The sequence below is a fragment of the Salvelinus alpinus genome, chromosome 6, assembly GCF_045679555.1.
Source record: "Salvelinus alpinus chromosome 6, SLU_Salpinus.1, whole genome shotgun sequence".
Classification (NCBI taxonomy): domain Eukaryota; kingdom Metazoa; phylum Chordata; class Actinopteri; order Salmoniformes; family Salmonidae; genus Salvelinus; species Salvelinus alpinus.
In genome coordinates, this window is record NC_092091.1 from 68,922,353 (window position 1) to 68,945,119 (window position 22,767).

Below are 22,767 nucleotides of genomic sequence, written 5' to 3' on the forward strand. Positions count from 1 at the left end.
ACAGTGAAGTAGGCTATGAATAGCTGTGCTGTTATTCCGAATTTTCATTGCCTGCGCTCAAAATTTGCGTGTATGATATTTGGAGACCCAAGGTAAAGGTTTCTGGAGGGCTGAACCTGCTGAGTTGATGTATGTGCTTTAGAATGTTTGAATTATATGCCCGGGATCTTCTCCGTTTTAGTTTACAATTTGTATCATGTTAAATATTAGCCACTATCGGGAGCCACCATCAGTAATACCCACGTACATTTATAACTGTCATTTTAGTGTTCGTTTTCTTCAATTTGTAGCCTACATTTTGCATCATTCCATTTCCGTTTACTTTTCTTTCCTCAAGCCCCTGTAGTTGTCCCTGGGGGTCGTTAGCATTAGTGGATCATATTAGGATAACATTGTGCGATTACTTGGGACAAGTAGCCTATTTGAATCATTATGGAACTCAGACCACACGTAGCAGGTTTAACCTGGAATCTGGCGCACGGTTCACGACGACTGGACTGTTGTCGTAGAGTTCCATGATTAATGAGGATAAGAGTAGATTTATATATTTATTGTTCAAACCTGATTGTACACTTTCCACCTTCCAATATTTCAGGGTTTGAACTTGAATATGACAACTCATTTTCTATACCATTTTGTGGCCCCCTTTCACCATGCATTGATATCAGAAGTCTGATGGCACTATGGTGTAATAAGAGCGTCTGCTAAATTAACTAAATATAAATGTCTATGGAAAAATGTGCAAATCAGTATTATAATGGCTACGGCCCCAAAACAAGGTTTGTCTAGATATGATACAGCTTTTGTCAAAATTGACTAATTCGTAGCAGGTTTAGGAAACTTTATGCAACAGGTTAGGATAATTAACTAGCAGGTTGGGAGAATTAGGTTAAACTGTATCCCTTCTAGACATGACCCTGAAACAAGGCCAATAATAATACCCAGTGTGCTTTGTTGTTCATTTTCATATATACATTTGTCATTTAGCATACACTCTTATCCAGAGTGACTTACAATCAGTGCATTAAGGTAGATCAACAACATCACAGTCATAGTAAAACGTTTCTGTAACCGTTACTGAGAATGTTGATGCTGTTCAGGCCAGCTACTTGCAAATGTATTTGATTTCAAAATACAAGTATTTTGTAGTTTATGTTGATACATTGATCTTTATGGTATTTTGTAATTGTATTTTTTTGCCCATCCCTGCCTATTCTGTAACAGCTTTACTCCACCAAGTCGCCACCCACTTTTTACGCACACGCACAATAACACCATAAGTCAAATCTGTGCATCATTTTGATGGTTGTCTGCACCATCTAGTGGTAATCAGCTGTTAAAGTACGTGTGAGGCCTTGGCCACAGCTATATCCTCTTCATGACGCTTTCCCCAGAACTGGACCATCACCGCACCACCTGGCGGCACTAGTGGAGGTTGCAATTGTTATTGATCTTTCTCAAGGTCTTTCTTACATTGATCCTCTCTCCTTGCTGCCTTCTCAAAACGCACTGGAGGAGAATATCCTTCAGATCTTCTATAGAAAGAGACGTTCCTTCCAGACCAACTTCTCCTTCTCAACAGAGAGACAACAACAACAAACAATTCTAACCTTGTTGTTTATTTGAATAAATTACATTGAGATATTTTTGTCATTTTTAACATCAAGCATATTGTCTTGTAATCCGGTGCAAGGGATGAAACCAAAACAAACAAAGAATCCAAAAACGACAATTGTCTGCAGCACAAATAATCCCTCCCATCACAATAGTTCTATATAATTACTGTATATATATATGCATGTACTTTATCACAGTTACAAAAATAAAATACGATACCGTAGATGCGCTACTACACACAGACACACGGTGAAAACAAAATCACTGAAAAGCTGTACAGTCCTCATTGAGGGCAAAGATACACACGATAATTGTTTAAAAAAAGATAGAGAAAAGAAAATGAAGGAAATATATAGCCTTTAAAAAAAACTTGAACGCACAGCCAGTTCCAAGCTGAATCTGCTTATTCTGCCAACAAACGAGACCGTTTCAAGTTGTGCTTCCCTTTAAAAAAAAAATAACGCTATAGATGGGTTTTCGGTTGGTTCAGCTTCAACAATAGTATCATTGCGCTATACTGTATCGGTCCTTTATCAAATATACACCCAGGAGGATTTCAATGAAGGAAAAATAATACTGACAGAAAAAATTGAAATGTACACTTCATAAATACAAACCACAGTAGACCAAACCACCTGATGCGCATACAACCCCTTCTCCCTTCACAAAACACATACCAACCTCGGCCCAACCAAACCACATCCACCCAGTCACACAACAATGATAAATAGGTGAAACACTTATTGCCCTGTCTGTTACACACATACAGTTTCACATTGGATTTGCAGAAGGGAAAACCACTGTGAATGAAGTCCTCAAAATGCTGGAGAAAACCTAGACAGATCCAGAGGCCAGAGTTGAGTGTACAGTAGTATCCAATTGCTTTAGTAGACTCTGGCCGTGACCCCACTCTCCCAGGGTGTTTCAGGGGGAGTGGGATATGCAAAAAACACATTTCCAACTCACACATGCATATTAATACACACTTGTTCCCACCAAATGATGATGATTATATGCAACAGTCTGTTGCTTTGGTACCTTATATTGTGTATTGTTACACAACACATATTCATTCCTGGGATATGACAAGGGAAGGACAATCAACCAGGGACAGGGACTAAGGATCCCATGACCCTTCAGTAAACAGACACACAGTATGGACCAGTAAGAGGTACACATACAGTATGAATGGGTTATTTCAGACCTAGACTCCTGACAGAGAGAAGTTGCCTAGATTGCCTGACAACATTTAGACAAAGTGTAAGATACAAAGGGGTAGGGGAATTTGCATCTGGTTATTGATGTTAGTATCCTTGAATTAAATATGCCACCGTTTTCACTTTTTATAAAATGTTCCCTTTTCTGATTGAGACAGCATTGCTTGTGTATTCCATTGGCCTCGTAATACAGTATTTGTCTGTGAGCATTGTCAGCTAAAGCTAGTCCTATCAGATTCCATGACTTATAGTCTTCAATATAGTGTTATTTGTCTATCTGACTTAAAGGACATTCTGATACAGTGAAAACAACTTCGCCAACGGTTGAAGAAAATAAGGCTAAGTCCGATAAGCGGTAAACTCCTATATGAAATAGCACAATACAGCAACCATTTTCACAAATATTTCCACGTCATTGGTAAAATACACATTGAGAAGATTTTTTAACATTATTTCATATTATGGAAACGGTTCCAGTTTTTGCTTATACGCCACTTAGAAAACAATTCAACTACACAATTTAGTCTTTTGTTTTCGTAAATATTCATCACCAATTTATAACCATTGGCTCAAATACACTAGATGTAATCATGAGACATACCTAAATCACACAGAGGACTTGTGTGATATAGAATGCCAACAAAACCATGTAGATTGCAAACGAACTACACCCTCGGATAGAAAAGCGAGTAGATCTGCCATTGACACCACTCAGCCCTGCTGTAGGCCTACCCTCCTGCATAGGTGGCCAGTTTGGTCTAACTATGGTGCCTTGATTAAATCACACTGAATCCTTACATACCTCACTCTCAGTTTAGGTCTGTATGAAAAGACACATCAAAAGATATCCCCTCCTTAGCGCAGGGATTGAGAGGGTTTCAAGTTCTTTACCAACCACCTCTTTGACCAAGCCCGCAACCATTACGAGACAAACGTGAAGGGATCCGTCATAAACATAAATCTGTTGTTTAGCATGAAATGGACACGGTCTCTCTAGGAAACAATCCATGCATGCAAACAGAAGGCTACCCTTTTCAAACGGGAATAACATATATTTAGCTTGAACGTACTCAGAAGAAGTAAATCTGATAAGATAAAACACTAAAACATGCCTGACCTACATTGTCTAACAAAGTGTGAAACATGACCTAAACGTGATCTAACGGACCAGATAACCGCCCAGAAATAGTAGCCTACAATATGTGACGATGAGGAAATTATGCTAGTCTAGAAGTTTCCACAAAGTACAGAGAAGGATAGTAACGGCCATTTTGAAAGACACACAGCCAATGTAAACCTAGATGAAGCCAGGAAAGACAAGGATTGAGGAACTGTAGAAGCTCCTGAAGGAAAAAAAAACTTCTGAGGACAAAACCGAGAAACACTCTTTTTGGAAACAAAAGAAAAAACAACCACAGCATTTTATTGGTTTGATGGTAAATGTCCACGATGGCATTCAAAACGGCATCATTGCTTATTTTTCCATATTTTTTTTTCAAGTCTGTTTCGTTAGCACTCGTTGGTGTGACACCATGCTGTTGTTGATCACGCCACAGACGATTTCGTCGTCATATCTTCATTGTAGTTAGATCTCCATTTTTAGCGGAGTGAAAGGGTGGGTTTCCGGGAATGTTTGGGGGTGGCGGGAGCAGGGGATGCAGGGATTAGGATTTGTCGCCTGGGAAAACTGCTGTTGCTGATGCGCCGTTGCCGTGGCAACGACTTTAGGGCAGGGGCACCAGGATATCCACGTAGTTGACGGGGAAAAATCCAGAGCTGCCGTGGATCATACCCTCGTACCAGTTGTCGTCGATCTTGTTGGTGAGAGTGATGATGTCCCCCTCCTTGAAGCCCAGCTCGCCCTCGTTCTCGGGGTCGAAGTCATACAGCGCCCTGCAGGATGGCTGGTCTAGGGGAGCTGGAATGAGAGAGAGAGAGAGTGAGAGAGAGCGAGATGGATGGAGAGATGGTGAGAGAGAGAGAAAGAAAGAGGGAGGGATGGGGAGAGTGAAAGAAAGAGAGAGAGAAAGAGGGAGGGATGGGGAGTGTGAAAGAAAGAGAGAGAGAGAAAGAGGGAGGGATGGGGAGTGTGAAAGAAAGAAAGAAAGAGAGAAAGAGAGAGATTGAGCGGTGGACCGATGGAAAGTGATAGAAGGAGAGAAGAGAAAGCAGAGTTATAGTGTATGGCTGGAGAGGTCTATGGTATAGACAGAAAGATGGGGGTGAATCCTAACTTCCACAAGGTCAAATCTTCACTTCGACTCCAATTGACATCAATGGATGAGCGAAAATGAAGTTAATTCAACTAAGTGAAAATTTGACTTAAATAGAAGTTAGGGTTATTCCTATAGTAAAAGAAAGATAAGATTATCTCTGGAGTAAAGCTCTTACCTGGAGACCTTGCTGAAAGGGGGATGGAGGGCAGACGGAGGAGGAAGAAAGAAGGAGACAAGGCAAAGAGAGAAATGCATAAAAATGAAAAATGAATGTATATTTAGGTGATCGATTGATAGATATGATATGATTGATATTGAACAGACAGTAGTGTTGTCACGATACCAGAATTTTGACATCGATACCAGGTTTAGTACTGTATCACGAAAACTCAACACCATCACAATACTCGATATCAAAAGGCATATTAGCCAAAGCCACAGAATGGCACTTGATCCAGACAGATAAACTTAGCTACTGCTCTGTTCAAACATTGGGCATCTTTTGAGTTCAATATCATTCTAACTTTTTTAAGTCAACATTTTTCAGAGACAGCCATGTATCGATTAATGAATCAATTATACAATCAATTTGACTTAGTTTTTTTGCCTCGTGAACGACATCATTACCGGTTAAAGAGAAAGAGCACATTTTATTAAAGAAGCCACTTCTATGCAAATGTTGTTGATCAGTACAATAAAACAAGTCCCAGATGGAAGGGGAACAGATTTGACTCGTTCAGTCAAAAATGTTGAATCTTTCGACTCATTTAGCTCATTTGAGCACGCAAGACCCCCTACTGGCGAACAATGAACTGAAAACTCGTAAGAGTCATGATTCTACAAGCCTCTCGTTCACATCTCATTCACCATAGGGAGCAGGCAGGACGCCCTACCGGCGAACAATGAACTGAAAACTCCCAGTGCAGGCTAGCAGTGAGTAGGTGGAGAAGGCACGGTGCGCGCTAGAATAAGGGGTCGGCGGCGCAGATAGACGTGCTTGATCCTTGAGAGACATTTGACAAAAGTACCGAAAGTAACAGAAATGCTTGTATCGAACCGTTTTTCATGTTCTAGTATGGATAAAGTATTGAAGTTTCGGTATATCGTGCAACACTAACAGACAAAAAGACAGAGACAAAGGGAGACAAGGCCAGTCAGAGAAGAGAAAGACGTAAAAATGTTGGTTTGTCTTGCCGATTGATTGATAAACATATCGAAAAGACAAACGCGCAGACAAAAAGGCAGACAGAGAGAAACAAAGAGCGGAATACTGACAACAAAAACTTGGAATACAAACAGAGAGAGAGACAGGAGAGAAATCAGGAAACAGACTGGAGCCAGAAAGACAGTCCAGGAAAGAGCGAGAGACAGACCGTTCATATGGACACACAGACAGAGTGATAAAGTAGAGATATTCTGTCGTATCTCTCCAGAATTCACTCTAGGCTCACCTGGAGACCTTGCTGCAAAGAGGAAGAAAGAGAGAGAGAGCAAATGTGGGAGAAAGAGAAGAGGTATTTATGTTTAACTGCAATTGACATAGTTGGATAAATGGATGGATGGGTGCATTATGGCAATGAAGAGATGGCTTGGACAATCACCAAACAGATGGACGGAGACGGACGTACGGACAGACAGAAAGACAGACAGACAGTGATAGAAATAGACAGAGTGATATTATGGTATCTCTCCAGGGTTCACTCTTGGTTTACCTGGAGACCTTGCTGCAAAAAGGAGAGAAATTCAAACGCAAAGGAGGAAAAGGCAAGCCACACAGCTAGAACAAGTGGATGGATGGAGAGATGGAGTGTTGGAGAAATGAAACTATGGAGAAATGACGAGATTGAGAAATGAAGAGATGTGAAGATAGGATGATTAGCCAGCCAGCCAGCCAGATAGATAGACAAACAGACAGATGACTTATCTCACCTGGAGACCTTGTTGCTGGATGGAATAACAGAAAGGAAAAGAGAAGAAAGAGTAGACAGGTATATATTTTCATTTGCCTGATAAGTGGATGAATGTAGAGATGGGGAGATAGATAGACGATGGGAAGACACAGACAGAGAGACAGAAATAGACATAAGGAAAAGAGAGAGAAGAGAGAGACATTGATAGTGATGGAGAGAGAGAGGGATGGATTGTATTTATTATGGATCCCCATTAGTTCCTTCCAAGGCAGCAGCTACTCTTCCTGGGGTCCAGCAACATAAGACAGTTACATACAGTTTAAAATACTACATAACATTACATTTCATAACACCTAGTGATGTAGAGAGAGAGAGAGAGATGTCTGGCTTCATGGTAGGAGGGGAGAGTCTCACCTGGGGACCTGGATCCTTGGATGGCTCCATTGTGGTTTTCACTAGAGAGGTCCAAGGACTGACGCGGCTTAGGTATGAACTCTTTCTTGGGCTTGTTGGAGGAATCCCTTATCCTATGGATAATACATTGCAGAAACAAGCCCAAATAGTGAAGAGGGTGTTGATCCCAATCCCCCACCCCCCCCACCCCCTGCCGCATCGCTCGTTGAAAGAATTAATAGAATCTATTCATTCTATTTCTGCGGCATACTTAAGGGTTGGGGTCAAGGGTTATTGGGATCAATTCCATCTCACTTCTGGCGAACTCAGAGAATTCAGGAAAGGAATAAATCAGGCGGTTTCAATTCTTGATCCGAAGACGATTGGTTTGGTATGGCCCCCGTACTCTCTGCTAGGGTTGCGAGAATTCCGGAAACTTTCCCAACATTCCCAGGTTTTTCTCCAACCAGGTTTTCAAAATAAAAAACCTGTGAACTTTGGGTAAATTTCAGTAATTTCGCAAAAATCCTCCGTACCTCCAGCCGGTACTGACCGGTCATGGAGACAGACACACAGATTATAATGATATATAATGATATATATATTATTATAAATACTGACCGGTCCTCCATCTTGGACTGCAGCTGGGTGAGGATCTCAGCACACTGACGATGGTACTCCACCTGGGCTTGGACCAGTGCGGCTAGCTGGCTCACCTGTTCAATCTGCTGACGAAAACACAAAAGGCCCAACGGGACGACTGTTACATATGGGCGGCGTGGCCCAAGTCCTACAGTATACATCCGGACTCACTGGTCTGGCTAACATACAGAAACTACAGTATGGTACTGCAAGGTCAACACAGAACACATCCGCCTTACTGTGTGACGACCCTCCCACTCGGTCTGCCGAATTCTTTCTCTTTGCTCTTGTTTTCCTTATTAGGATGTCGGTGGGCTCCGGTGTGTCCTGGGGATAAATACACCTCTCCCCCATTCATTGGGGAGACTCTCTGTTGGTTGTGGCATTTTTGTGGCTGTCTTGTTTGTTTGCTTTGGCACCTTTCAACAACCCTCATTATCACATTTATGCACGCAACCACTCACTTACACTACTGACTACACACACCATTGTTACTTGTTTAGTTTACTTTAGTTAATCAACATATTTTTGCTATTCCTTGAGCTCCATGTTGTCTCCCTTTTTGTTACGGGCTACGAGCTGGTTCGTGACAACTGGCTAACGTACAGATACTTTGATATGACAACACAAGGTCAAGAAAGACTGGATGGATAGATGGGTGGAGGAGCCATTATAGAACGTCGAGCTCAACTGTTATTACAATTATTATAATCTCTATAGAAGTCCTGTTCATCTGATATCTGAGGCTCTAGGTTCCCTGATACTGCCTTGATGAGAACCTCCAGTCCACACAACACAACGTTACATGCAGACAATACACAGTGAGTCAAAGTCAGCCTGTGATGCTCTTCCACTGACAGAAGTAGAACAAGAGCTTTGAATCATGACCCCCTCCGTTGCCGTGGTTGCAGCTGGCCAGAGGGGGAAGTGACTTGGACTAGAGACAGGGAGGGAGAGAAGAGGACAGAGACTAGAGAATAGACAGACACAGTTTGCTGAGAAAAAATACAACTATTGAACATCAAACGTGTACATGTGCTCAGTGATGGACAGAAAACGCAGTGTAAAGACATGACGACTACTACTACCACTGCTGCTACTACCACTGCTGCTACTATTACCGCTTACTACTCCTGCCTACTACTACTACCTGCTGCTTACTACTACTACTGCTAATACTACTTACTACTGCTTACTACTACTAGGAATATAGATATTTAGTGCTTAGACCCACAGGTAAACAGTATACTTGCATTTACTAACTAGTTCACCACTTCACACTGAACCTACAGTACAGGAGGAAAAACATGGTGCTCATGTGTCAATGGTGGGTCATCTCACACACACACACACACACACACACACACACACACACACACACACACACACACACACACACACACACACACACACACACACACACACACACACACACACACACACACACACACACACACACACCCTGTGTGGGAAGTAGGAGTAACGGTAGAAACATATTCCTTACATCACTCTCCAACAGGTTGAACATGCTGAGCTCAGCGATCTCCTTGGTATCGTCAAACTTCTCCAGAGCCTGTTTGATCTCGTCGTCCGTCACCTTGCCCTGACGCTTCTTCTTGTAGTCGAAGTCCAGACGGCGGCCTTCCAGTTTCTTCAGGTGATGCTGCGAGGAGAGGAAGGAAAAGGAAGGAAGAAAGGGTGACAAGAGTGACAGGTTAGACAGGGATCACTCCAAATGGTCAGACAACTTCATCCTTTTCACACTATCGTACCAACCCAAACCGTACTGGTCCAGCGCAGCTTGGCCCAGTTTTGCTCAGGGCTGTGAGTCAACTCATGGCCCAGTCCTGAAACAACCCCTGACCTCAGATTGGACAGGCATATGCCAGCAACATGACTGGAGCTCCCAGCCACATAATCTGAAGGTGGTGCCTTCACTAATGCTTACCCGTATCAGACACCTTCAGGCATATGATTATTCAGAGTTAATTATAAACTTTTAGTATGCCAGAGTTGATTTTCCCTCTGCCCTTAGGACAAAAAAGTCTAAATGAAGCTCTCCGAGAATCTAAACTTTATCAGCTGAGTATTGATTCTGTGGTCTGGCAGGGAGACGGATGTAATTGCATTGGGCAACTCCAACGAGAGAGTAAACATGCTGCCTCTCCCTCCAGGGCAGTAACTGCAGTTGACTGAGCATTAGGAGTTATCCCACTGATGTCAATGTCTAGATGAAGTGATTGTTACTCCACTTATTTATGTGCATATAAAGATGCAACTTTGGCATTACCGTTCAATTTTTTAAAATTAGAATTTTCCTGGTCTGCTTTCGACGTGACTAGGATTTGAGTTGTATGTTGTAATGTATGCAATGAGTTCCAATGTGTCTCATTAATGACATAGAAAATTGACGGTACATCGGTCTAGCTTACCATGTTATGTCTAGCTTGCCGTGTTGTTATTAGGGTGGTGTGTCTAGCTTGCCGTGTTGTTATTATGGTGTTGTCTAGCTTGCCGTGTTGTTATTAGGGTGTTGTCTAGCTTGCCGTGTTGTTATTAGGGTGTTGTCTAGCTTGCCGTGTTGTTATTAGGGTGTTGTGTCTAGCTTGCCGTGTTGTTATTATGGTGTTGTCTAGCTTGCCGTGTTGTTATTAGGGTGTTGTGTCTAGCTTGTCGTGTTGTTATTATGGTGTTGTCTAGCTTGTCGTGTTGTTATTAGGGTGTTGTGTCTAGCTTACCGTGTTGTTATTATGGTGGTGTGTCTAGCTTGCCGTGTTGTTATTATGGTGTTGTCTAGCTTACCGTGTTGTTATTATGGTGGTGTGTCTAGCTTGCCGTGTTGTTATTAGGGTGGTGTGTCTAGCTTACCGTGTTGTTATTATGGTGGTGTGTCTAGCTTGCCGTGTTGTTATTAGGGTGGTGTGTCTAGCTTGCCGTGTTGTTATTAGGGTGGTGTGTCTAGCTTGCCGTGTTGTTATTAGGGTGGTGTGTCTAGCTTGCCGTGTTGTTATTAGGGTGTTGTGTCTAGCTTGTCGTGTTGTTATTAGGGTGTTGTGTCTAGCTTACCGTGTTGTTATTATGGTGGTGTGTCTAGCTTGCCGTGTTGTTATTAGGGTGGTGTGTCTAGCTTGCCGTGTTGTTATTAGGGTGGTGTGTCTAGCTTGCCCTGTTGTTATTACGGTGGTGTGTCTAGCTTGCCGTGCTGTTATTAGGGTGGTGTGTCTAGCTTGCCGTGTTGTTATTAGGGTGGTGTGTCTAGCTTGCCGTGCTGTTATTAGGGTGGTGTGTCTAGCTTGCCGTGCTGTTATTAGGGTGGTGTGTCTAGCTTGCCGTGCTGTTATTAGGGTGGTGTGTCTAGCTTGCCGTGTTGTTATTAGGGTGGTGTGTCTAGCTTGCCGTGCTGTTATTAGGGTGGTGTGTCTAGCTTGCCGTGTTGTTATTAGGGTGGTGTGTCTAGCTTGCCGTGTTGTTATTAGGGTGGTGTGTCTAGCTTGCCGTGTTGTTATTAGGGTGGTGTGTCTAGCTTGCCGTGCTGTTATTAGGGTGGTGTGTCTAGCTTGCCGTGCTGTTATTAGGGTGGTGTGTCTAGCTTGCCGTGTTGTTATTAGGGTGGTGTGTCTAGCTTGCCGTGTTGTTATTAGGGTGGTGTGTCTAGCTTGCCGTGTTGTTATTAGGGTGGTGTGTCTAGCTTGCCGTGTTGTTATTAGGGTGGTGTGTCTAGCTTGTCGTGTTGTTATTATGGTGTTGTGTCTAGCTTGTCGTGTTGTTATTAGGGTGGTGTGTCTAGCTTGCCGTGTTGTTATTATGGTGTTGTGTCTAGCTTGTCGTGTTGTTATTAGGGTGGTGTGTCTAGCTTGCCGTGTTGTTATTATGGTGTTGTGTCTAGCTTGTCGTGTTGTTATTAGGGTGGTGTGTCTAGCTTGCCGTGTTGTTATTATAGTGTTGTGTCTAGCTTGCCGTGCTGTTATTGTGGTGTTGTGTCTAGCTTGTCGTGTTGTTATTATGGTGTTGTGTCTAGCTTGTCGTGTTGTTATTAGGGTGGTGTGTCTAGCTTGCCGTGTTGTTATTATGGTGTTGTGTCTAGCTTGCCGTGTTGTTATTGTGGTGTTGTGTCTAGCTTGTCGTGTTGTTATTATGGTGTTGTGTCTAGCTTGTCGTGTTGTTATTAGGGTGGTGTGTCTAGCTTGCCGTGTTGTTATTATGGTGTTGTGTCTAGCTTGCCGTGCTGTTATTATAGTGTTGTGTCTAGCTTGCCGTGCTGTTATTATAGTGTTGTGTCTAGCTTGCCGTGTTGTTATTATGGTGTTGTGTCTAGCTTGCCGTGTTGTTATTAGGGTGGTGTGTCTAGCTTGCCGTGTTGTTATTAGGGTGGTGTGTCTAGCTTGCCGTGTTGTTATTATGGTGTTGTGTCTAGCTTGTCGTGTTGTTATTATAGTGTTGTGTCTAGCTTGCCGTGCTGTTATTAGGGTGTTGTGTCTAGCTTGCCGTGCTGTTATTAGGGTGTTGTGTCTAGCTTGCCGTGTTGTTATTATGGTGTTGTGTCTAGCTTGCCGTGTTGTTATTATAGTGTTGTGTCTAGCTTGCCGTGTTGTTATTAGGGTGTTGTGTCTAGCTTGCCGTGTTGTTATTAGGGTGGTGTGTCTAGCTTGCCGTGTTGTTATTAGGGTGGTGTGTCTAGCTTGCCGTGTTGTTATTATGGTGTTGTGTCTAGCTTGCCGTGTTGTTATTATAGTGTTGTGTCTAGCTTGCCGTGTTGTTATTAGGGTGTTGTGTCTAGCTTGCCGTGTTGTTATTAGGGTGTTGTGTCTAGCTTGCCGTGTTGTTATTAGGGTGTTGTGTCTAGCTTGCCGTGCTGTTATTAGGGTGTTGTGTCTAGCTTGCCGTGTTGTTATTAGGGTGTTGTGTCTAGCTTGCCGTGTTGTTATTATGGTGGTGTGTCTAGCTTGCCGTGCTGTTATTATAGTGTTGTGTCTAGCTTGCCGTGTTGTTATTAGGGTGTTGTGTCTAGCTTACCGTGTTGTTATTATGGTGGTGTGTCTAGCTTGCCGTGTTGTTATTAGGGTGTTGTGTCTAGCTTGCCGTGTTGTTATTAGGGTGGTGTGTCTAGCTTGCCGTGTTGTTATTAGGGTGTTGTGTCTAGCTTGCCGTGTTGTTATTAGGGTGTTGTGTCTAGCTTGCCGTGTTGTTATTAGGGTGTTGTGTCTAGCTTGCCGTGTTGTTATTAGGGTGTTGTGTCTAGCTTGCCGTGTTGTTATTAGGGTGTTGTGTCTAGCTTACCGTGTTGTTATTAGGGTGTTGTGTCTAGCTTGCCGTGTTGTTATTAGGGTGTTGTGTCTAGCTTGCCGTGTTGTTATTAGGGTGTTGTGTCTAGCTTACCGTGTTGTTATTAGGGTGTTGTGTCTAGCTTGCCGTGCTGTTATTAGGGTGTTGTGTCTAGCTTGCCGTGCTGTTATTAGGGTGTTGTGTCTAGCTTGCCATGTTGTTATTAGGGTGTTGTGTCTAGCTTGCCGTGCTGTTATTATAGTGTTGTGTCTAGCTTGCCGTGCTGTTATTATAGTGTTGTGTCTAGCTTGCCGTGTTGTTATTATGGTGTTGTGTCTAGCTTGCCGTGTTGTTATTAGGGTGTTGTGTCTAGCTTGCCGTGTTGTTATTAGGGTGGTGTGTCTAGCTTGCCGTGTTGTTATTATGGTGTTGTGTCTAGCTTGTCGTGTTGTTATTATAGTGTTGTGTCTAGCTTGCCGTGCTGTTATTAGGGTGTTGTGTCTAGCTTGCCGTGCTGTTATTAGGGTGTTGTGTCTAGCTTGCCGTGTTGTTATTATGGTGTTGTGTCTAGCTTGCCGTGTTGTTATTATAGTGTTGTGTCTAGCTTGCCGTGTTGTTATTAGGGTGTTGTGTCTAGCTTGCCGTGTTGTTATTAGGGTGGTGTGTCTAGCTTGCCGTGTTGTTATTAGGGTGGTGTGTCTAGCTTGCCGTGTTGTTATTATGGTGTTGTGTCTAGCTTGCCGTGTTGTTATTATAGTGTTGTGTCTAGCTTGCCGTGTTGTTATTAGGGTGTTGTGTCTAGCTTGCCGTGCTGTTATTAGGGTGTTGTGTCTAGCTTGCCGTGCTGTTATTAGGGTGTTGTGTCTAGCTTGCCGTGTTGTTATTAGGGTGTTGTGTCTAGCTTGCCGTGCTGTTATTAGGGTGTTGTGTCTAGCTTGCCGTGTTGTTATTAGGGTGTTGTGTCTAGCTTGCCGTGTTGTTATTATGGTGGTGTGTCTAGCTTGCCGTGCTGTTATTATAGTGTTGTGTCTAGCTTGCCGTGTTGTTATTAGGGTGTTGTGTCTAGCTTACCGTGTTGTTATTATGGTGGTGTGTCTAGCTTGCCGTGTTGTTATTAGGGTGTTGTGTCTAGCTTACCGTGTTGTTATTATGGTGGTGTGTCTAGCTTGCCGTGTTGTTATTAGGGTGTTGTGTCTAGCTTGCCGTGTTGTTATTAGGGTGTTGTGTCTAGCTTACCGTGTTGTTATTAGGGTGTTGTGTCTAGCTTACCGTGTTGTTATTAGGGTGTTGTGTCTAGCTTGCCGTGTTGTTATTAGGGTGTTGTGTCTAGCTTACCGTGTTGTTATTAGGGTGTTGTGTCTAGCTTGCCGTGCTGTTATTAGGGTGTTGTGTCTAGCTTGCCGTGCTGTTATTAGGGTGTTGTGTCTAGCTTGCCATGTTGTTATTAGGGTGTTGTGTCTAGCTTGCCGTGCTGTTATTCGGGTGTTGTGTCTAGCTTGCCATGTTGTTATTACGGTGGTGTGTCTAGCTTGCCGTGTTGTTATTGTGTTATGTCTGTTTTGCAGTTTTGTTATTATGTCTGTCTTGTGATGTCATGCGAGTGCACTGTTCTTGTTATCCTTGTATTTAGTACGTAGGGCTTTTTTTTTTATGCAGTACTCCTGGGTCCAGGGGTGAAAGTAGATTTTATTTCTTACCGGGTACGAGACACTTCTACTACAAAAATGACAGGGTAGCCTACTCTGCTGACACTGACAAACAGATCAATAAAAACCATGTTTTCTGATCCATCTAATCGCCCTATGGGAAGGGGAGACACAAATACAACCTGAAAGAAGAAATGTTTGTCCAAAAACAAACAAAAGTGGTACTGACCCAATGACAAAGACAGTGAATATACAGACTCACCGGGGATATGGCTGATGTTCTCCGCTACTGTTATCAAAATTCATAACTTAATTGAGCGAACTAAAAGACAGCTGAGTATTTTCATTGTCATCTCTTTACAGCAATAGCCATTTGCTTTCCAATCAGTTTTTCTGCAATTGCATTTTTAAATATTGCGATATGCCTGGCTGGGTCTCTCTTCTTCTCACTGATAGTCGCAACTCAACAATCATCTATTTGGTATTTGCCCAAATTGCGGTCCCTTCGACTGTGGGCTATGCGATTTCAAACAATCTACAGCTTATTTTTTTAAAGAAGCTACTTTAGGGAAACCTTCCCCTAGCCTTATGGACACGCCGCATATGCCTTCTAATTGTGGCATAAACACAACCAGTCATGATGTTTTCATCTGATTGTCAAACAATCACTTAACCAAGGCGCTCCTGTAGCCTACCAGCGCACATTCGTCCACTCAGAAAATTATTTCAGCATCCAAACCCCAACAGTGCTCTGTGCACCCGCAATTTGATGAATTGAAAGAAACATCTGTTACAAAAACACTTATGTGTATTGTAATGACGTTCTGCCATTGTCATTTGGCCTACACTTGTAGCCTGAATTGATTAATCCACTGTTGTCCATGCACACCTCGGTCTCGGCCACTCATCTCCGCCTTGACAAAATTTAAGTGTTCTCCTCAAACCACAAAGCAATATGGAGCGTAAACCACCCGGTTTCCAGTCAATTCACGGCTGACTTGCAGCAATGTTAAATAGTGGTGTAGTAGCCTATAGTTTTGGGGCATGTTGTATTACCAGACGGCCTTACTTTCACCCCTGTCTGGGTCTCAATGTTGCATAAAATATCAAATAAAATGAATAAATCCAGTCTCACCGCAATCTCCTTGAGGTCTTTGTCGTGGAGGGTCTGCAGCGGGTCCAGGAAGTTCTGCTTGACCTCCATGTCTAGAGCGTCCTTCACCTCCCCCAGCTCACGCATGGACTCCCCAGCATCGATCAGAGCCAGGCCTGGAACACACAGGGGCAGAATATAACAACATGTACTCCTCCATCTCCTCCAGAAAGGTTGAGGAGTTTGCACATTGATGTTGTTTATGAGCGCTAAGCTAGCCCGCTCCATTGTTTGTTTGGTCTTATGAGTCGGCAAGACCGCACAAACAAATGTGGGGGCAGGCTAGCAATCAGCACCATTATAAATAGACAATGGCGGTGATCGAAATCGGTCTTGCCTACTACTAACTAAAACTACATACTGGGTACTAATAGTACTACATACTGTTTAGTAGAAAGGTATGCAGTAAGCAACAAGTATCATTTCAACATACTACTCATCCATACTGAGAAGGCATGAAATGCGCAATCGCGTTTGTTCCCCGTCATTCGTACATTTTTGTAGAGCGAGTCCCCTATTCTGATAATGCGCTGTTGTCAAACATGTTCAAACAGGTGCAACAAGATGATTCTCTTCAATAGTGTGCAGTGAATTCTACTTGATGAAAAGAATAAATGAGTATAACATCCTGGCATTTAAACCATACAACATTTTAGAAATGTCACATCCTATACAACGTTATATTTTCATATACCCAAAAGCCTACTATTTAGAAGGCAAGTACGGTATTCTGACACGGCCATAGTGACTTACCAAAGTTGGACTCTTCCCCGAGCTCCCTGCCAAACTTCTGCATGGACTCTCCCAGGACGGTCTCGGTCTGGATGTAGCCCAGACCCTTCTCCTGGCCACGCATCTTAGACATGGAGTTGATCATGGTCATCTTGGCTCTGGAGGCTGTACACGCAAACAATTCATTCATGAATCACTCAATCAATCAAACTTGTTATACAAATTAACTTTTTAAACATGCGCTTGATTATGGTGTATTGTCATGTGTATAATTGATTAAATTAAATAAACATTTATAAAAAGGGTTGACCAAAACAGTGCATTTATTTTCAGCAGGGTCCATAGGGCTCAGTTCAAATGTAGTGCACTATATAGGGGATAGGGTGCCATCGGAGACCAGGTACATGTCTCTCACCTGGGTTGGGCTGCAGATACTCTGTGGTCTTGGTCATAATGTCCATCACCGCCCTACTGGTGGTGTCCACCTTCTATCAACCCACACAGAGAGAGAGATATATATAATTTTTTTAATTTAAAGAAGGAGAGAGAGATTATGACAAAGACAGAAAAGAGAGGGGGGGAGGGAAGAAAGAGATTAAGACAGAAAAGAGAGGGAGGAGAGAGAGAAGTGAGAGATTAAGACAGAAAGACAAAAGAGAGAGGGGGGTGTAGGGGAGGAAGAGAGAAGGAGAAAAGATGGAGAGAATGAAAGAAAACACAGAAGGAGGAGGAAGGCTTTGGTTCCTTTGAGGCTGTCATGTTGTACAACATGCCTGGACAGAACATGAAGGGGCTTTACTCTGTAGTGTGGTGGTGGAGGGAGAGACAACATGCCTGGACAGAACATGAAGGGGCTTTACTCTGTAGTGTGGAGGTGGAGGGAGAGACAACATGCCTGGACAGAACATGAAGGGGCTTTACTCTGTAGTGTGGTGGTGGAGGGAGAGACAACATGCCTGGACAGAACATGAAGGGGCTTTACTCTGTAGTGTGGAGGTGGAGGGAGAGACAACATGCCTGGACAGAACATGAAGGGGCTTTACTCTGGAGTGTGGTGGTGGAGGGAGAGACAACATGCCTGGACAGAACATGAAGGGGCTTTACTCTGTAGTGTGGTGGTGGAGGGAGAGACAACATGCCTGGACAGAACATGAAGGGGCATTACTCTGTAGTGTGGTGGTGGAGGGAGAGACAACATGCCTGGACAGAACATGAAGGGGCTTTACTCTGGAGTGTGGAGGTGGAGGGAGAGACAACATGCCTGGACAGAACATGAAGGGGCTTTACTCTGTAGTGTGGTGGTGGAGGGAGAGACAACATGCCTGGACAGAACATGAAGGGGCTTTACTCTGGAGTGTGGTGGTGGAGGGAGAGACAACATGCCTGGACAAAATATGAAGGGGCTTTACTCTGTAGTGTGGTGGTGGAGGGAGAGACAACATGCCTGGACAGAACATGAAGGGGCTTTACTCTGGAGTGTGGTGGTGGAGGGAGAGACAACATGCCTGGACAGAACATGAAGGGGCTTTACTCTGTAGTGTGGAGGTGGAGGGAGAGACAACATGCCTGGACAGAACATGAAGGGGCTTTACTCTGTAGTGTGGAGGTGGAGGGAGAGACAACATGCCTGGACAGAACATGAAGGGGCTTTACTCTGTAGTGTAGAGGTGGAGGGAGAGACAACATGCCTGGACAGAACATGAAGGGGCTTTACTCTGTAGTGTGGAGGTGGAGGGAGAGACAACATGCCTGGACAGAACATGAAGGGGCTTTACTCTGTAGTGTGGAGGTGGAGGGAGAGACAACATGCCTGGACAGAACATGAAGGGGCTTTACTCTGGAGTGTGGTGGTGGAGGGAGAGACAACATGCCTGGACAGAACATGAAGGGGCTTTACTCTGTAGTGTAGAGGTGGAGGGAGAGACAACATGCCTGGACAGAACATGAAGGGGCTTTACTCTGTAGTGTGGAGGTGGAGGGAGAGACAACATGCCTGGACAGAACATGAAGGGGCTTTACTCTGTAGTGTGGTGGTGGAGGGAGAGACAACATGCCTGGACAGAACATGAAGGGGCTTTACTCTGTAGTGTGGAGGTGGAGGGAGAGACAACATGCAAAGCTGACAGCTGGTGAAGATTGCTTTTGTGTTCCCAATTGATGCTGGTCAGATATGCCAGTTCTCTGCCTTCTTCAACACAGACCTCACACTACTATACACCAGAGCCCTATATTTAAATACATGGCTCTGCTATACACCACGCAGCCTCCCCAGCTGTCTAGAATAAGAGACTACACTACAGAATGATGGCTTGGTCCCTCCCCAATCACAATGCACGCACACTTAATTTTCCCACTTTCTAGAAGCAATTTCATAAGAATTTTTAATTTAAATTGAGAAAAACTTCTCTCTTTTATGGAAAAAAAAGTCCATGTGCAGTGCACAGCATAATGTAATACAATAGGACTACGGGATAACCCCTTGGAGTGAATAGAAGATGGAGTGGTGAGGATATCGTTTCTAACACAAATGAACAAGGCTTGAGAGAATGGGCTCATTCATCACAACATTGTAATATTGAAGAAGAAGAAAGAGAGGATTCTTAGAGAAATAGAACGAGAGGATTCTTAGAGAAGTAGAAAGAGAGGATTCTTAGAGAAGTAGAAGAGAGGATTCTTAGAGAAGTAGAAAGAGAGGATTCTTAGAGAAATAGAACGAGAGGATTCTTAGAGAAATAGAAAGAGAGGATTCTTAGAGAAGTAGAAAGAGAGGATTCTTAGAGAAGTAGAAGAGAGGATTCTTAGAGAAGTAGAAAGAGAGGATTCTTAGAGAAATAGAACGAGAGGATTCTTAGAGAAGTAGAAGAGAGGATTCTTAGAGAAGTAGAAAGAGAGGATTCTTAGAGAAATAGAACGAGAGGATTCTTAGAGAAATAGAAAGAGAGGATTCTTAGAGAAATAGAAAGAGAGGATTCTTAGAGAAGTAGAACGAGAGGATTCTTAGAGAAATAGAAAGAGAGGATTCTTAGAGAAGTAGAAAGAGAGGATTCTTAGAGAAATAGAAAGAGAGGATTCTTAGAGAAGTAGAAAGAGAGGATTCTTAGAGAAGTAGAACGAGAGGATTCTTAGAGAAATAGAACGAGAGGATTCTTAGAGAAATAGAAAGAGAGGATTCTTAGAGAAGTAGAAAGAGAGGATTCTTAGAGAAGTAGAAGAGAGGATTCTTAGAGAAGTAGAAAGAGAGGATTCTTAGAGAAATAGAACGAGAGGATTCTTAGAGAAATAGAAAGAGAGGATTCTTAGAGAAGTAGAAAGAGAGGATTCTTAGAGAAGTAGAACGAGAGGATTCTTAGAGAAATAGAACGAGAGGATTCTTAGAGAAATAGAACGAGAGGATTCTTAGAGAAATAGAAAGAGAGGATTCTTAGAGAAGTAGAACGAGAGGATTCTTAGAGAAATAGAACGAGAGGAATCTTAGAGAAATAGAAAGAGAGGATTCTTAGAGAAGTAGAAAGAGAGGATTCTTAGAGAAGTAGAAGAGAGGATTCTTAGAGAAGTAGAAAGAGAGGATTCTTAGAGAAATAGAACGAGAGGATTCTTAGAGAAATAGAAAGAGAGGATTCTTAGAGAAGTAGAAAGAGAGGATTCTTAGAGAAGTAGAACGAGAGGATTCTTAGAGAAATAGAACGAGAGGATTCTTAGAGAAATAGAAAGAGAGGATTCTTAGAGAAATAGAAAGAGAGGATTCTTAGAGAAATAGAAAGAGAGGATTCTTAGAGAAGTAGAAAGACAGGATTCTTAGAGAGAAAGAGAGAATTATTAGAGAAATAGAAAGAGAGAATTCTTAGAGAAATAGAAAGAGAGGATTCTTAGAGAAATAGAAAGAGAGGATTCTTAGAGAAATAGAAAGAGAGGATTCTTAGAGAAGTAGAAAGAGAGGATTCTTAGAGAAATAAAGACAGGATTCTTAGAGAGAAAGAGAGAATTATTAGAGAAATAGAAAGAGAGGATTCTTAGAGAAATAAAGACAGGATTCTTAGAGAGAAAGAGAGAATTATTAGAGAAATAGAAAGAGAGGATTCTTAGAGAAATAGAAAGAGAGGATTCTTAGAGAAATAGAAAGAGAGGATTCTTAGAGAAATAGAAAGAGAGGATTCTTAGAGAAATAGAAAGAGAGGATTCTTAGAGAAATAGAACGAGAGGATTCTTAGAGAAATAGAAAGAGAGGATTCTTAGAGAAGTAGAAGAGAGGATTCTTAGAGAAGTAGAAAGAGAGGATTCTTAGAGAAATAGAACGAGAGGATTCTTAGAGAAATAGAAAGAGAGGATTCTTAGAGAAGTAGAAAGAGAGGATTCTTAGAGAAGTAGAACGAGAGGATTCTTAGAGAAATAGAACGAGAGGATTCTTAGAGAAATAGAACGAGAGGATTCTTAGAGAAATAGAAAGAGAGGATTCTTAGAGAAGTAGAACGAGAGGATTCTTAGAGAAATAGAACGAGAGGATTCTTAGAGAAATAGAAAGAGAGGATTCTTAGAGAAGTAGAAAGAGAGGATTCTTAGAGAAGTAGAAGAGAGGATTCTTAGAGAAGTAGAAAGAGAGGATTCTTAGAGAAATAGAACGAGAGGATTCTTAGAGAAATAGAAAGAGAGGATTCTTAGAGAAGTAGAACGAGAGGATTCTTAGAGAAGTAGAAAGAGAGGATTCTTAGAGAAATAGAACGAGAGGATTCTTAGAGAAATAGAAAGAGAGGATTCTTAGAGAAATAGAAAGAGAGGATTCTTAGAGAAATAGAAAGAGAGGATTCTTAGAGAAGTAGAAAGAGAGGATTCTTAGAGAAATAAAGACAGGATTCTTAGAGAGAAAGAGAGAATTATTAGAGAAATAGAAAGAGAGGATTCTTAGAGAAATAGAAAGAGAGGATTCTTAGAGAAATAGAAAGAGAGGATTCTTAGAGAAGTAGAAAGAGAGGATTCTTAGAGAAATAAAGACAGGATTCTTAGAGAGAAAGAGAGAATTATTAGAGAAATAGAAAGAGAGGATTCTTAGAGAAATAAAGACAGGATTCTTAGAGAGAAAGAGAGAATTATTAGAGAAATAGAAAGAGAGGATTCTTAGAGAAATAGAAAGAGAGGATTCTTAGAGAAATAGAAAGAGAGGATTCTTAGAGAAATAGAAAGAGAGGATTCTTAGAGAAATAGAAAGAGAGGATTCTTAGAGAAGTAGAAAGAGAGGATTCTTAGAGAAGTAGAAAGAGAGGATTCTTAGAGAAATAAAGACAGGATTCTTAGAGAGAAAGAGAGAATTATTAGAGAAATAGAAAGAGAGGATTCTTAGAGAAATAGAAAGAGAGGATTCTTAGAGAAATAGAAAGAGAGGATTCTTAGAGAAATAGAAAGAGAGGATTCTTAGAGAAATAGAAAGAGAGGATTCTTAGAGAAATAAAGACAGGATTCTTAGAGAAGTAGAAAGACAGGATTCTTAGAGAAGTAGAACGAGAGGATTCTTAGAGAAATAGAACGAGAGGATTCTTAGAGAAATAGAACGAGAGGATTCTTAGAGAAATAGAAAGAGAGGATTCTTAGAGAAGTAGAAAGAGAGGATTCTTAGAGAAATAAAGACAGGATTCTTAGAGAGAAAGAGAGAATTCTTGCCTTTTCCATTTCAGTGAAGTCATCATCATGTTTAGTCCCCTCTGCTCCCCCAACCTTCTCGCTCACCCTCTGCAAGAAGACACAAAGACATGTCAAGGTTAATAACATTTAAAAGCTTTTTTCACCTCAAGAAAAACGATAGGTGAATGTAAAAGGTAGAATCAAATGTCAAAGATACCAAAACCAGAATATACGGCAAATTCATTTTTATTTCAGTCAATATAGCTTCCACGTTGGACACTGAAATGGAAAAATCCCCAGGGTGTACAATTCAATTCACAACTAATTTAATTATGAATCAAGTCTTTTTATTCAAGTGCTGGAAAAAAG

At 42.2% G+C, this 22,767-nt stretch overlaps 1 protein-coding gene across 9 annotated transcripts; it reads right to left on the reverse strand.

Moving 5' to 3' along the window:
* Positions 1-1,600: 1,600 nt before the first annotated feature.
* sh3gl2a (SH3 domain containing GRB2 like 2a, endophilin A1) lies at positions 1,601-22,512 on the reverse strand. 9 transcript variants are annotated; one of them, XM_071407633.1, is made up of 12 exons: positions 22,438-22,512; positions 17,204-17,276; positions 16,810-16,953; positions 16,039-16,172; positions 9,500-9,658; positions 7,975-8,081; positions 7,375-7,487; positions 6,980-6,994; positions 6,763-6,774; positions 6,502-6,513; positions 5,226-5,237; positions 1,601-4,752 (listed from the first exon to the last, which is right to left on the reverse strand). In XM_071407633.1, exons 1-12 carry the CDS (start codon positions 22,444-22,446, stop codon positions 4,559-4,561), a joined length of 984 nt encoding a protein of 327 aa, XP_071263734.1. In that variant the 5' UTR covers positions 22,447-22,512; the 3' UTR covers positions 1,601-4,558. The 9 variants fall into 9 exon arrangements, with proteins under 9 accessions (XP_071263734.1, XP_071263736.1, XP_071263735.1 ...); XM_071407635.1 differs by lacking the exon at positions 6,980-6,994; XM_071407634.1 differs by lacking the exon at positions 6,502-6,513.
* Between the last annotated feature and the right edge of the window lie 255 nt (positions 22,513-22,767).

Excerpts from the sequence above, each read along its gene's own strand:
- sh3gl2a (XM_071407630.1), bottom strand. Across the intron at positions 16,954-17,203 it reads GTATCTGCAGCCCAACCCAG|CCTCCAGAGCCAAGATGACC; the intron begins GTGAGAGACATG and ends TTGCGTGTACAG. Across the intron at positions 9,659-16,038 it reads AAGACCTCAAGGAGATTGCG|CATCACCTGAAGAAACTGGA; the intron begins GTGAGACTGGAT and ends CTCTCCTCGCAG.